Source organism: Sturnira hondurensis, unplaced genomic scaffold, assembly GCF_014824575.4.
Source record: "Sturnira hondurensis isolate 20B ecotype Veracruz unplaced genomic scaffold, ASM1482457v3 Scaffold0021555, whole genome shotgun sequence".
NCBI classification, from domain to species: domain Eukaryota; kingdom Metazoa; phylum Chordata; class Mammalia; order Chiroptera; family Phyllostomidae; genus Sturnira; species Sturnira hondurensis.
The window spans coordinates 1,378,496-1,391,846 of record NW_028094186.1 but is presented as its reverse complement, the minus strand read 5'-3'; the positions used below and the strand labels follow the sequence as shown (position 1 = coordinate 1,391,846).

General features: G+C 50.7%; 1 protein-coding gene across 3 annotated transcripts; it reads right to left on the bottom strand.

Annotated features, from left to right (window-relative positions):
- Positions 1-4: 4 nt before the first annotated feature.
- Positions 5-12,572, bottom strand: PAQR7 (progestin and adipoQ receptor family member 7). 3 transcript variants are annotated; one of them, XM_037032920.1, is made up of 3 exons: positions 12,452-12,572; positions 8,519-8,613; positions 5-2,077 (listed from the first exon to the last, which is right to left on the bottom strand). In XM_037032920.1, exon 3 carries the CDS (start codon positions 2,054-2,056, stop codon positions 1,010-1,012), a length of 1,047 nt encoding a protein of 348 aa, XP_036888815.1. In that variant the 5' UTR covers positions 2,057-2,077; positions 8,519-8,613; positions 12,452-12,572; the 3' UTR covers positions 5-1,009. The 3 variants fall into 3 exon arrangements, with proteins under 3 accessions (XP_036888815.1, XP_036888816.1, XP_036888817.1); XM_037032921.1 differs by lacking the exon at positions 12,452-12,572 and adding an exon at positions 12,099-12,406; XM_037032922.1 differs by lacking the exons at positions 8,519-8,613; positions 12,452-12,572 and adding an exon at positions 8,183-8,309.
- Positions 12,573-13,351: the final 779 nt, after the last annotated feature.

The window sequence follows — 13,351 nt, the reverse complement described above, 5'->3', positions numbered from 1 at the left end:
GCTGTTATCACAGTATCTTTATTGCATCTAGGACAACAGAGACCAGACCACTTCTGGCTCCAGCCCCACTGAACTCCTTCCATACCTCTAGGCCTTTCTTTGTACAGGGTTTTTCCCTCTGCCTGGAATTCCTTCCCTCTTCTTCATCTGCAAAACTCCTATTCACCCTTCTCCATCCGAGACCCTGAGGGCCCTAGGCCTTACAGATTATTACCTTCTCAGTGCTTCCCTGACAGTTCGTTCCAACATTAAAGTCTTTGATCCTGCATTGACCCACAGGGCCCAGTCAGCAGCCTGCCCCTGAGCAGAAGCCCTGAAAACACTGAATGGATAACTGAATCGCAAACAAGGGAACTAGGAGAATGGCTGGGAACAGGACTTGTGCAACATGGAGACCAAAGCTAGGAGTGGGGCTCAGTGTCTGGAATGGCGACTGAGAGCTGTGTGGCACTGGATGAGAACCATTTGCACCTGGCAGAGTCTTTAACTTTCAGGACTCTGAAGCTCCAAAACTCCAGGCTGGGGTTCAAATAATGATAATTCCTGTGCACATATTGGCCCCACCCCTTCCTATCCACCCATGAAATCTGGGTAGATGGGAGTTGCTGAGGCCTCCACTGCCCCTGAACTCAAATCTAATTCTGGTCTAAATTCTACCTTTACCCCTGCCAGATAATCTGGAAGCCCCGAACCTGAGTCCTGGCCCAGCTGACCCTCCCATCCTCACGCCTGGTGAAAGGCAAACGAGGGTGGCCCACATCTCTATCTCTTTCCCTCTCCCAACTCAGGGAGCTAGGGCAGGCTCAGGAAAGACTCCGGCAACTCCAGGCCAATCTCTAAACTGAAGGACCAAGGACTGGCCAATGCCACCCTTGGCAGCTGAGGCATGCACAGAGAGTCACTGCATTCCAGACACAAACAACTTTACCAGGCCTTGTTCCCACATGTGGCCAAGACCAGACGCCTGGACTCCCACTCTACCTCCCTCCCTACCAGCTGCCATCTCCCTTCACTGGGTCTTCTGCTTGAGTCTGCGCCGTACCAGCTGGCTCAGGAAGAATGCGGTAAGGACACTGCTGCCCACCGTGAGCAGGAAGAGGCCAGAGAAGTTGTGGGGCCAGCGGGTGTGCAGTGGCTCATAGATGGACCGCCGGCCCTCATAGTCCAGTGCCACAGCCTCCAGCTGAGCCAGCGTGCACAGCACCAAGAAGACATGGAAGATCTGGTGGCCCTGCCCAAAGAGGTGGCAGCTGCCAGGGAACCAGCGCTCAGGCATGAGGGCCGAGAAGAAAGCAGCAGCCAACAGGAAGAAGACCACCTGGCACTTGTGGTAGAGAAGAGCAAGGTCATCTGTGGCAGGGGTGGGGGACACCAGGATGCGGTGTGCCACTGGGCTGATGTCCAGCATATAGGCCAGCGCTGAGGGCACCTCCTGGCATGTGCGGCCCAGCAGGCCAGGCTTCTGGATATACTTGTTGTAGCAGGAGCCAGTGCAGGAAAGCCAGGCGAGAAAGGCAGCCATGGGCAGGAAAATGGTCTGCACCTGGGCATGCCAGGCAGGCTCAATGGCATAGTAGAAATGTGCCACAGCACTGCCAAACTGGTACACAGCCACACCCACGTAGTCCAGGAAGAAGAAGTTATAATGCCAGAATTCAGATTTGGCCTGCAGGAGGTGAGCCAAGGCACTGAAGAAGAGGTAGGTGAAGGAGGCAAAGACAATGATGAAGAGGGGCATGGCGTGGGGGTCTCCCCGGAAGTCCACAGTCCCCACAAAGATGGCCAGCCGCAGCAACAGCACCAGGGCCGCCAGCAGGTGGGTCCAGACGTTCACTACCTCGTTGTGCTGCTGGAACAGCGAGCGGAAGTAGAAGCGCCAGGTCTGATGCAGCGGCCGGTAGCCCACATCGATGTATGGCTTCCAGAAGAGGGGTGGCACCTTGGCTCGGTCTACCGTGAAGACAGACTCTGGCTGCACAGATGACGGAGGCTCCTGGTGGTCCTGCCACAAACTGGGCAGAAAGTGGCTGAGCTTCTGGGCCACCACTGTGGCCATGGCTGTGGACTGGGCAGGGAGCTGGAGAGGGACCAGAGCAAAGTCAGGGGCTGCTGTCCTCATCCCCTACCCCCATGCCCAGCTCTTACTCCCTCCTCCCCGCCCCCTTATCTCTACCCTGAGTTTCAAAAGAAAGGAGTCACCCTAAGGGAGAGTTCAACTCTGATTCATGATTGTCCCGCTCCCCGGTGTATCCCAAATGCCTAGAACAGTGCCCGACACATAGTAGTGCTCAATGAACATTCGAGAAATGGATTCATGAACGAGGCTCACTGCCTCAGCCATTTTCTTTCCAGTCCAGGCTCCACACGGCAGCCCTGATAGTTTTCTCCTATGTTTATGCTGCCATCAGCGTCCACCTAGTGGCAGCAATGACATTGCTAACAGATCAGCTGCCTGTCCTTAGCCCCTTCGGGCTCCCACTGACCCTCCATTCCCCTCTATGATCTAGTCCCTGCTACCTTTCCCAGCCTTCCTGCTCAACCACAATGCACTCAAATCCAGCCATAGTCTCACTAACCCCCTGAGCCTGCTTCAAATATCTAAGGCTCTGCATAAACTGTTCCCTCCACCAGAGACATTTCCTCCTATACAGCTCCTCTTGCCTGTCTGGCAAACTCATATTCATCCCTTAAAACCCATTTCCTCTGTGATATTTTCCTGGCTCCCTGAACCTCAGAAGATGACTTCTGTACTTCAGTTCCTACCATCAGATACTTATCTTCCAGCCTTTCCACCCCAGCCATGGTTGTTAATTCAAGAAAAAATAAAACCTAACCCCTCACCCCAGTATTCAAGACCCCACGGTCTGCTCCCACCCTCATTTCCCACCTAGCCCAAAAAAGTCACACCCTGTACCAACTTCCTTTCCCTCCAGGGGCTGCCACCTCCAGGGGATCTCCTTCCTGCCCCTCCCCACATTCCTCTGTGGGAAACCTATGATGGGTTATACCATTTAGCATTTAAAATGCATTCATTCATTCATGTAGCAAACTGAGCATTCCTCTTCTGCCTCAAGTCCTGTGAATGAATCCCCGGAATTCATTCCTGGGAAGGCAGAGCAGAAAAGGATTTGGGCCCTGTCCTCAGAAACTTCACAATAAGGTAAAGATCATAGAAAGGAAAACAAATCATAGCCAAGGCTTACACAGCACTTACAATGCATCACTGTTTTAAGCATATAATTGACTCATTGACACTTCATAGCACCCTTTGGAATTGATACTATCTTTATTCCCACTTTTCAGATAATAAAACTGAAGCACAAAGAAGTTACCCACCCACCTAGCTGGGAAGCAGCAGAAGTACATTCTGCTTCTAAATTCTGTTTCTAGTCTTGATCATTACCCAAAACTGCCCTCTGCAAGGTAAGCTGGCAAGTGCTATTAATCATTTTATAATTATATCCTATAAATAGTTTTTTATAGCATTTGCCTGGTGCCAGTTGTGCTTTATTCAAGTTTATCATTATTCATCAAATCAAATATCTATTGAAAATACAGCACCGGGCAGACAACTATGCTCTATCAAATAAATTCCCTCCAACAAGCTTATTGAACTCAGCACCCACGTTTTCTATCCATCATTTATCAGATTTGATTTATCAGATTTGATTACTTTCCTTTGATTAAAGGAAAACTGGGCAGGAAAAAGCATTCCTGCTCTCTACCACCAACAGCACCACAATCACCCCCAAAGCCACTCACTAATTCACACGCAGTCCAAGTATATGCAGGGGCCTTGCTGTGCGAAGGCAGCATCAAGACAAACCCCTGCCCTGGCTGGTGTGGCTCAGTGGATTGAGCACCAGCCTAGGGACCAAAAGGTTGTTGGTCCAATTCCCCGTCAGGGCACATGCCTGGGTTGTGGTCCAGGCATGAGAGGGGGCATGAGAGGGGCAACTAATCACTGTTCTCTCACACATCATGTTTCTCTCCCTCTTTCTCCCTCCTTTCCCCTCTCTCTAGAAATAAATAAATAAAACCTTTAAAGTCTATGATGTCCCTTAAAAACAATTCTACTTTGCCATAAAAAAGAAAAAAATTAATATATTTTATTGATTATGCTATTACAGTTTTCCCATTTTCCCCTTTCACTCTCCTCCCCCCACATTCCCCTCTCCCCCCACATTCCCCCCTCCCCCCACATTTCCCCCCTTTAGTTCACGTTCATGGGTCATACATATAAGTTGTTTGGCTCCTACATTTCCCATACTATTCTTACCTCCCCCTGTCTATTTTCTACCTACCATCTATGCTACTTATTCTCTGTACCTCCCCCCCAACACACACACACCCCATTGATAGCCCTCCATTTCTGTGGTTCTGTTCCTGTGCTAGTTGTTTGCTTTAGTTTGCTTTTGTTTTTTTTTAGGTGTGATTGTTAATAATTGTGAGTTTGCTGTCATTTTACTGTTCATATTTTTTATCTTCTTTTTCTTTTTTTTGCAAGAGAAAATCTTTTTCTTTTTTTTTTAAATTTTATTTTATTTATTTATCTTTAGAGGGAAAGGGAAGGAGAGAAAGAGAGAAATATCAATGTATGGTTGCCTCTCGTGAGTCCCCTGCTGGGAACTGGCTTGCAACCCAGGCATGTACCCTGACTGGGAATGGAAACGCGATCGTGTGGTTCGCAGGCCCGAGCTCAATCCACTGAGCTACACCAGCCAGGGCCTATCTTCTTTTTCTTAGAATAATCTCTATAACGTTTTATATAATAAGGGCTTGGTGATGATGAACTCCTTTAACTTGACCTTATCTGAGAAGCACTTTATCTGCCTTCCCATTCTAAATGAAAGCTTTGCTGGATAGAGTAATCTTTGATGTAAGTCCTTGCCTTTCATGACTTGGAATACTTCTTTCCAGCCCCTTCTTGCCTATAAGGTCTCTTTTGAGAAATCCGCTGACAGTCATATGGGAACTCCTTTGTAGGTGACTGTCTCCTTTTCTCTTGCTGCTTCTAGGATTCTCTTCTTATCTTTAATCTTGGCTAATGTAATGATGATGTGCCTTGGTGTGATCCTCCAATTTCTTTTGGACTCTCTGAGCTTCCTGGACTTCCTCAAAGTCTATTTCTTTTGCCAGATTGGGGAAGTTCTCCATTATTTGTTCAAATAAGTTTTCAGCTTCTTGATCTTCCTCTTCTCCTTCTGGCACCCCTATGATTCAGATGTGGGAATGTTTAAAGATGTCCCAGGGGTTCCTAAACCTCTTCTCATTTCTTTGTTTCTTGTTTCTTCATTCTGTTCTGGTTGAATGTTTTTTTCTTCCTTCTGGTCCTCACCATTGATCTGAGACCCAGTTTCCTTCCCATCACTGTTGGTTCCCTGTACATTTTCCTTTATTTCATTTAGCACAGCCTTCATTTTTTCATCTAATTTGCAACCAAATTCAACCAATCCTGTGAGCATCCTGATTACCAATGTTTTGAACTGTGCATCTGATAGGTTGGCTATCTCTTCGTCACTTAGTTGTATTTTTTCTGGAGCTTTGATCTGTTCTTTCATTTGGAGCATTTTTCTGTCTTGACGCGCCTGTTATGTATGAGTGGTGGAGCCTTAGGTGTTCACCGGGGTGGGGCAACCCACGTGGCTGGGTTGTGACACTGTAAGTGGGGGAGGGGTCCCAGAGGGAACAATGGCATTTGCTCTGCTCTCTGCCAGGTTTCAGTCACTTCCCCCACTGCCCACAAGCAAAGTGGGCCCTTCTGGTGCTGATTCCTGGGTGGGTGGGCTTGTGTACATTCTAGGACCCTGTGGGTCTCTCCAACAGACTCTCCTGTGAGGCTGGGAGTTTCTCCCACTGCCACAACCCCCACAGGTGTTTTCAATCAGTGGTTTGAGGCTTCATTTCCCTGTGCTGGAACCCTAGGTTGCGCAGTTTGTCTCACTCCCCAGTTGTTTCTCCCGGTTTATCTCCTCGAGAGAATGTGGGACCGCCCGGTCCGGAATCCACTGCCTCGCCGGGACACCCAGCCGTTGCCGCAAGTCCTCTCCGCCTGGCTGCCCGTCTCTGCGCACCACCCCCAACCAGTCTGGATGAATGTGTCTTCTCTAACTCCTTGGTTGTCGGACTTCCAGACAGTTTGATTTTCTGTCAGTTCTGGTTGTTTTTTATTTTTAAATTGGTGTTGTCCTTCTTTTGGTTGTGTGAGGAGGCACAGTGTGTCTACCTACACCTCCAACTTGGGGTGTTGGCAGTCCCCCAAAAGAAGAAAATTTTATCCTTTGCAACAGTATAGATGGACCTGGAGAATATTATGCTAAGTGAAATAAGCCAGTCAGAGAAAGACAAATACCATATGATTTCCCTCGTATGTGGAATCTAATGAACAAACTGAACTAACAAGCAAAACAGAGACAGACTTAGATGGAGAACAGATGACAACTAGTGGGGGTGGGGAGGAAGGTTAGTGGCGAAGGGATTGAGCAAAAAGGAAAAAGGACTCATGGGCATGGACAATAGTGTAGTGATAGCTGGGGGGAAGAGGGAAATGAGGGGACTAAATAGTAATGGAAAAAAGATAATAAAGACTAAATTTAAAAAAAACACAAGCCCCCAGCCCACAGTCTTCCTCACCCTAGCCTGATTTGCATCTGTGAGCTTCTCCCACATTACATTCTGGAGAGGTCTGGTCTGTAGCCTTTCCTAGCCAGTGGGGAGGCAGGTGTGAGAGCAGTCGTCACTCTATTGCACAAAGAGGAAGGGCACCAGGCCATGGGAGTCCAGGGCTTCTCCACTTCCTGTTCCCCAGACAGCCTGGCACACAGCAGGTTTAGGAGGCAGACCTCGCTAATGGACTAAACAATGGGGCCGCTTCCATCCCAAGCACAAGAGCACCGCTGCCCTGCCTCGTTGGTTGGGAAGCCGACACTAGATCAACTCCTCCCCAAAAGACTGGGCTTCAGCCTCCACAACCCGGCCTCCATCCTTGTCTACAACTCTGCCTTCCTGTCTCAGGATCTCAGGGAGCCAAAAAACGGGCCTCTGAAAGCATCTCATTCAGCAACTTTGTTTTACATTGAGGAGACAAGAGCCACAAGACAGAAAGGCCTTTCCCAAAGACATCCAATCCAGGAAGGTTTCAGTCCCACCACAAGGACAAAGACCAGGGAAGGACGACATAGTGTGGTGGCCTAGATCCCGGGTCCCCGCGATCCGTTACGTCAGCCAAAGGCTCCACATCCCACCCTCAGCACGACCCAAGGCACCGCAGCATAGCGAAGGCTCTGAGCTCCGAGAAGTCCTGCAGCAAAGGAGCCGCTTCGCTTTATTATTGAGCCCGCATTTGCCAAGCTCACGTAACCAAGGACTCCTTTCCCAGTAATAAGTATATTACAAAGCCAGCTAAAATGTAATAAGTGTTTACTGTATGCTTACTCTTTACAACTTTGTGGCAATTAATTCTCATAACTAGCCTGTGAGGTAGATAGTATTATGCCCATTTTGTTGCTGAGGATAGTGAAATTCAGAGAGGTTAGCTTCTTACCCAAGGTCACACAGACACGGAGAGGTGGAGCCAGGATTGGGACCCAGCTCTCTGACTGCAGAGCACATACCCTTAGCACTCTGCTACCACCCTGCCTCACGTCATACCTATCTGCATCCCACAGAACTATTACCTGGGAAAATACTAGTCTAAAGCTGGCAACCAAGTCCTTTCCTATGAATTATTATTCCCTTACACTCCTAACAACTGTTTCACATCCAGAGACCTCGGTCTCCCCAAGTCGGCGGCTACCCACTGGCTCCGCACCACTGACGCCCTGGCTCACAGCTGCCTCCCCCTTCCCAGCCTTCCCCCTCCCCCAGGCACAGTGGGCCCTAAACACAGAATGCAGAGGCCACATACTGAGATGACAGAGGTCCTGCTGCCCTATTTCCTCCAGACCTCAGCCAAAGGCCCCCATCCATCGGAATAGGTCTATTTTCAGAATATTAGTACCATATCCCAACTCCATGGGAAGGGGCCCCAGACTCAGGGAAAGGAGCAAGTGGAAGGGTGGGCATGCAGAGGATACCCTCAGGGCAATCTCTCAGGAGTGCGCCCACCAGGCTGCCAGACCAGCCTCTTCCAGGCATCCCACCCCCGCCCAGTACAGCTCCATGGCCCCCTTGCACTGCTTACCTAGGGGTTTCTCTAGAGCCAGGGGCTGATGACTTCTGCTGTGGGACTGGGCACATTCGCCAGATGCCAAGCACTGGGTGGCACTCCCACAGGTGAGGGTCACTAGGGGCAGGGTTTCCAGGGACTGGAGCTGTCTTGTGTGATGTCACCAGAGGGTGGGGCTGGAAACAACTTCCACTCCTGTCCCATCCCCTCCATCACCACTCCCACATTGGTCCAATCCAGGCTAAACTCTGCCCTCCTGGCCAGACCTCAGCTGCAGAAGGAAACTGGCCATTAACCTCTGCATAAAACATTTGCGGATACCAAAGGCTGGCTGAAGAGCTATGACTTACCCAAGACCGCACAGCAAGGCAGGCACAGTTGGGCTGAGACCAGTTGTCCAGGGCCTGGTTAATGGATAACAGGCAAACTTGGCTGGCTTTTGTCCTCTCTTCAGGGGGAATCAGAATAAAAGTAAGTTAGGAAGAAAAGAGACAGCAGATGCTATAAAGCCTCAGGAAAGAGATGGGCTTCTGATTCAAACAAACCAAGTTTGACGCCTGATTCCGTAACCTACCAGCTATATGACCTCAGACAAGGGATCTGCCTCCTCTAATCCTTAGCTCCCTCGTGGAAATTATTTTCTACCTCTTAGATTGCTGGAAAGATTAAGTTTATTAGAACAAAGTTTTAGCACAATTTAGGGACTCGGTAAAGGATTGCCATTGTTATTAATTATCAGTAGCAGTAACTAATTATTAATAATAGTTGTAATGGAAGTATTTCTAGCCTGAGAGATTGGCTTGGGGTTCTCTAAAGAACTCAGTTCTCTTTTAGCGTTCAAGGGCTGGCTCCACTGGGTTTGGGGCCTTTGAAAGTTAACGGTGTCTCTTTAAATATTTACCTTCCACTGAGGGTGCTTCTTGGGACACGGGGAATTTTGCTGGAGTTTGGACTGCTGGGGACACTGACCTTATGAAATAAAATGTTCTCAGCAAAGACCATTCAGAGAAACCCCTCTGGGTTCACAGAGCCCTGAAGCTTTCTACTTGCCCACATACCCCAGAGAGGTGCCTGGGAAGCGAAACCCCAGGGAAAGGCCGAAGCCCCAGCAGCCCTCTCCCTGAACAAGCAAGCAGGAGTGTGAAGGGGAGAAGGTAAAGGACCGAAACGGTGCTAGCAGGTCACCTAAAAGGCATGTGACCTGGCCGGGCATGTCTTGCAAGTTTGGGAGGCTGTCGGGTTGGCAGAGCCCCCGAACTGAAACCTCCAGGGCCCACATGGGAGTCCGGGTCAGTCTGAGCAGCTCCTCCCTCCCCCTCCTCCCACCTCCCAGCCCTCCCAATTCAAATTCCCCTTTTCCTAAATTGAGGTCAACCTCCTCACCTGCTCCTCAACCAAGGCTTGCCACCCTCAGTTCCTCCTGGTCTCTCCACTGGACACACTGTCAAAGAGTGCCACAGACGAGGCAAAAGTAGAGGGAAAAGTTGTGGGGACGGGGTAGTACATGGGATCTGGAGTGAGAGAGGCCTGAGTTGTACGCACCCCACAGATTTTACTCAGTGCCTGCTACATGCCAGGCGAAAGGAGTGCTGCAGGGGCAGGAACACGTGGGGAACCAAACAGACAGGCTCCCTGCCCTGACAAACCAAACGAACAAATGCCCAGGGGCCTGGGGAAGCCCAGCCCAGCCAGAAGCCACCGAAGTGGTGACTGCGGGAGCTGCTGCCCCCAGGGAGGGAGGCTACCGCTGCTCTCTGGAAACCGTTTCGAAAGAAGCCAGGCTCCCTTTTTTATGTGAGGATGAGACTACAAGTCTGGAACTTAGTAGCTATGTGACTTTGCTAAAATCCCTTAACCTCTCTGAGGCTGTTTCCTCATTTAAAATCAGAGGATAGTAAGTACCTCAAGGGCTCTTGCAAAAGCAAAAGAGTCACAGGTCCTAGGTGTTGGCTCTCGCACAGCCTGGGCTCCACTATTTTGGTTGGGTTCTAGTTCTAGCTCAGCCACTCAATCCCTGGGTGACCTTGGATAGGTCTATTCCTCTCTTGGCTCTGCTTCTACAAATGTCAAGGACTGTGAATTCACCAGTAACTTCCAAGGGCCCTTCAGGCCCTGAGACGACATTGGTCTTAGGCCAGGACTATGTGCCGGACTGGAGCCTCCACAGTGAACAAAGTAGTTCAAACAGCACCTCACCTTTTTGAACTAGTAGCCCAGCTAGTTAACAATTCAGGGTGACCCCTAAGGATATGAATACCCTGACCTCTTGGAGCTTAGAAGCCTAACTAAATAACACCTAACGATCACAAGTGTGCCTCTCTGGTAGCAAAATACAGCTGACCCTTGAGCCACACAAGTTTGAACTACGCAGGTCCATTTACATGTACATATCTTCAATAAATACATACAGTACTCTAAATGTATTTCCCTTACAATTTCTTTAATAATATTTTCATTTCTCTAGCTCATGTTTTTGTGAGAATTCAGTATATACAATACATATAACATACAAAATACATGTTGATCAACTGTGGATGTTATTGGTAAAGTTTCCAGTCAATAGTAGGCTATCGGTAGTTATGTTTTCAGAGAATCAAAAGTTTTTAGGCAGATTTTTGACTGGAGGGGGCTGCACCCCACCCCCTCCTTGTTCAAGGGTAAAATGTGTTCAATGTTGCTTTTGTAGGCTCTGATTGTTCAGCACACTCCCTTAAAGATAACTTTCTCTTGCCATGGAAAGCAAAGTTCAGCCTCATTAAATAAAAATAATAGTAAGGCCAAGACCTGTGTTAATACTGAGATTGTCAGAGGTAAACTCTCTTGGGGGACCCTGACAAGGACGACATAGTATAATAAGATTAGGCACTGACATGAATAATTTACAGCTGCTTGCTTTTTACAAAGGACCAACATTAATAATTTACAGTCGCTTTCTGGTTACAACCTTCTCACCCTGCATCTGAGCAGGTCGGAGTCAGAGCTCCAGAGGCAGGACAGCAGAGCACAGTGTGTCCATCTCACTCGTAAAACAGTTCTCTTGCCCTTTATCCACGGTGGCCAACTCCCAGGCACACCCAGTGGGTGGCCAAAGATTATGCAAGCAAAGTGTTCATCCTGGCTGGCAGCACCTGGGTCACCTCCCTAAATGGAAACCAGTTCCCCAATTCACCCCAATGTGTTGGAAATGTCCTTCCATAACTTCCAAAACTGAACAGAACCCGTTTTAATTTTTGTGCAACTGTACTTGGAGGGGGACTCTCCGTTTGTACTGAAAAGTGTGATCAGAATGAAATCAATAACTCTTAAAGGGATTCTTCCATGGAGCTCAGACACATGGTGGTCTGAAGACAGGGAAGAACCTGAAGGAGGAACGCTGGCCCAGAGAGGCTGGGTAAGCTGGGTCAGCCAGCATGGGATACAGAAAAGGGATCTGAGTTCCACCACTTACCAGCCACAAGTCCTCTGGGCAGGAGAACCGAGTTTGGAGAGGGTCGGCCTCTCACCCAAGGGCCCAGAGGTGACAAGCCCCAGGACAGAAGGCTAAGTCCCTCTCAGATAGTATCCCAGCCCCACCCACCCAGGTGCAATCAGGCTCTGAGAATCCATCAAACTCAAACCTCCCAGCCCTAGCCTGACCCGGCCACGCACTCCCCACGCAGGCCTGCAGGGGCTGTCCCAGGGAAACCTCTGCATCCTCAAAGCCTGCAGGCTTGAGGCAAATGCCATGGGTGGCCTGCGGCTCCATCTTCTCCCACCCTCACTGGGTGAGGGGAACTCCCATGCCCTCCTGACATCAAGGCGCTTCCCCATTGAGAGGGGCCCAGGCTCCTTTGGGAGCAAGAGCCCCTCTGAAGCCCCTAGCACTGCTGTTCCCACCGTTTCCGGTTTTCCAACCGGGACCCCCTCACATTACTCAGCTGCAGGTACTCACACCCTCTTTTGCCCCTAGAGTCTCCCTAGATTCCTTCTCCGTTGGAAGTAGCGAGCTCTCCTTCCCCTTCTGCCCCTAACTCCGCCCACTCATCCCGGAGAAGGTCCCCTCGGCCTCAGCTCCTCCTTCCTGCTCCCGCTCCCTCCGCGGTGGTGCCCCCATCCCAGCTGATTTCCCCCAGCGTCCGGAGATGCCCCAGCTCCAGCGCTGTCCTGCCTTCCCTGGCTCTCTCCCCACGTGACCCTCCGCACACCCACGCACTCCGGTCCCGGGGCTGCCCGCAGGACCCCGCGCTCCGCAGCAGCACCCCAGTTGCACGCCACCCGCCCCTCCGACTGCGCCCAGCCGGGTACCTGCGGCGGCAGAGCCAGCGAAACTGGGAGAGGCGGCCTTGCACGTCTCCGGCTCGGAGTGCGCAGATAAGGGAGCAGGGGCTGGGTGGCGGCCCCACCCCGAGCCGGGGGGAGGGCCAGGCAGCTGCTGGCTGCGAGCTGGGCAGGTCCAAGACTCTCTCAGCCCGGCCTCCGCTGGTGGAGACCTGAGCGAGCGCCAGCTTCTCCCGACCACGTCCACTTGTTGCACGCGGATGCAAGAAGGGTAACACACGCAGACAGCGGAGAGCTGGGAGCTTCTGCGTTTACTGTCCAGATGGGGAAACGGAGGCCAGAGAGCAGAAATTGTTGCCCAAGTGCCAGGGTTTGGTGGCGGTGGCACGGTGGCACTGCGGGGGCTCCAACAGAGTGGTTCCCACTTCCGGCAAACTCGAACCATTGGCTCTTGAGCCTGGGCCTTGTTGATGTTATTCCGAGGGAGCAAGTTGTAACAGGAGCGGGACAAGTTTCCCAGCTAGAGCCTGAGCAAGCCCCGAAGCCACTTAAACCCACACACCCCACTCCTCCCTAAGCTATCTCTGCTTGAGATAATGCCTGGCCTTGCCCATCTTCATCTCTGCCTGGGGAGCACGGTCACCCCTGCACCCCTGCACCCCTATCTTGTTCAAGTTCCCACCTGAAGCCCTCTACTTGGGCAGCGTGCCCCTGATCTGCGCAGGCCCAGGCACGTTGCTCAGACCCGTATTAAACCACCGCCTTACTACTCCCTAGTGTAAGTCCATCTCTGAGGCCCTCAGTAAATATTGGACTAAGAATGGCAGCGGCTGTCCACTCCTCAGGTCTGCAAAGACCTGGACCAGGCAGCATGGGAGACATCCCACCGCATCTTGGGAGCGCACAGTATGATGGAGGGAGGGCAAA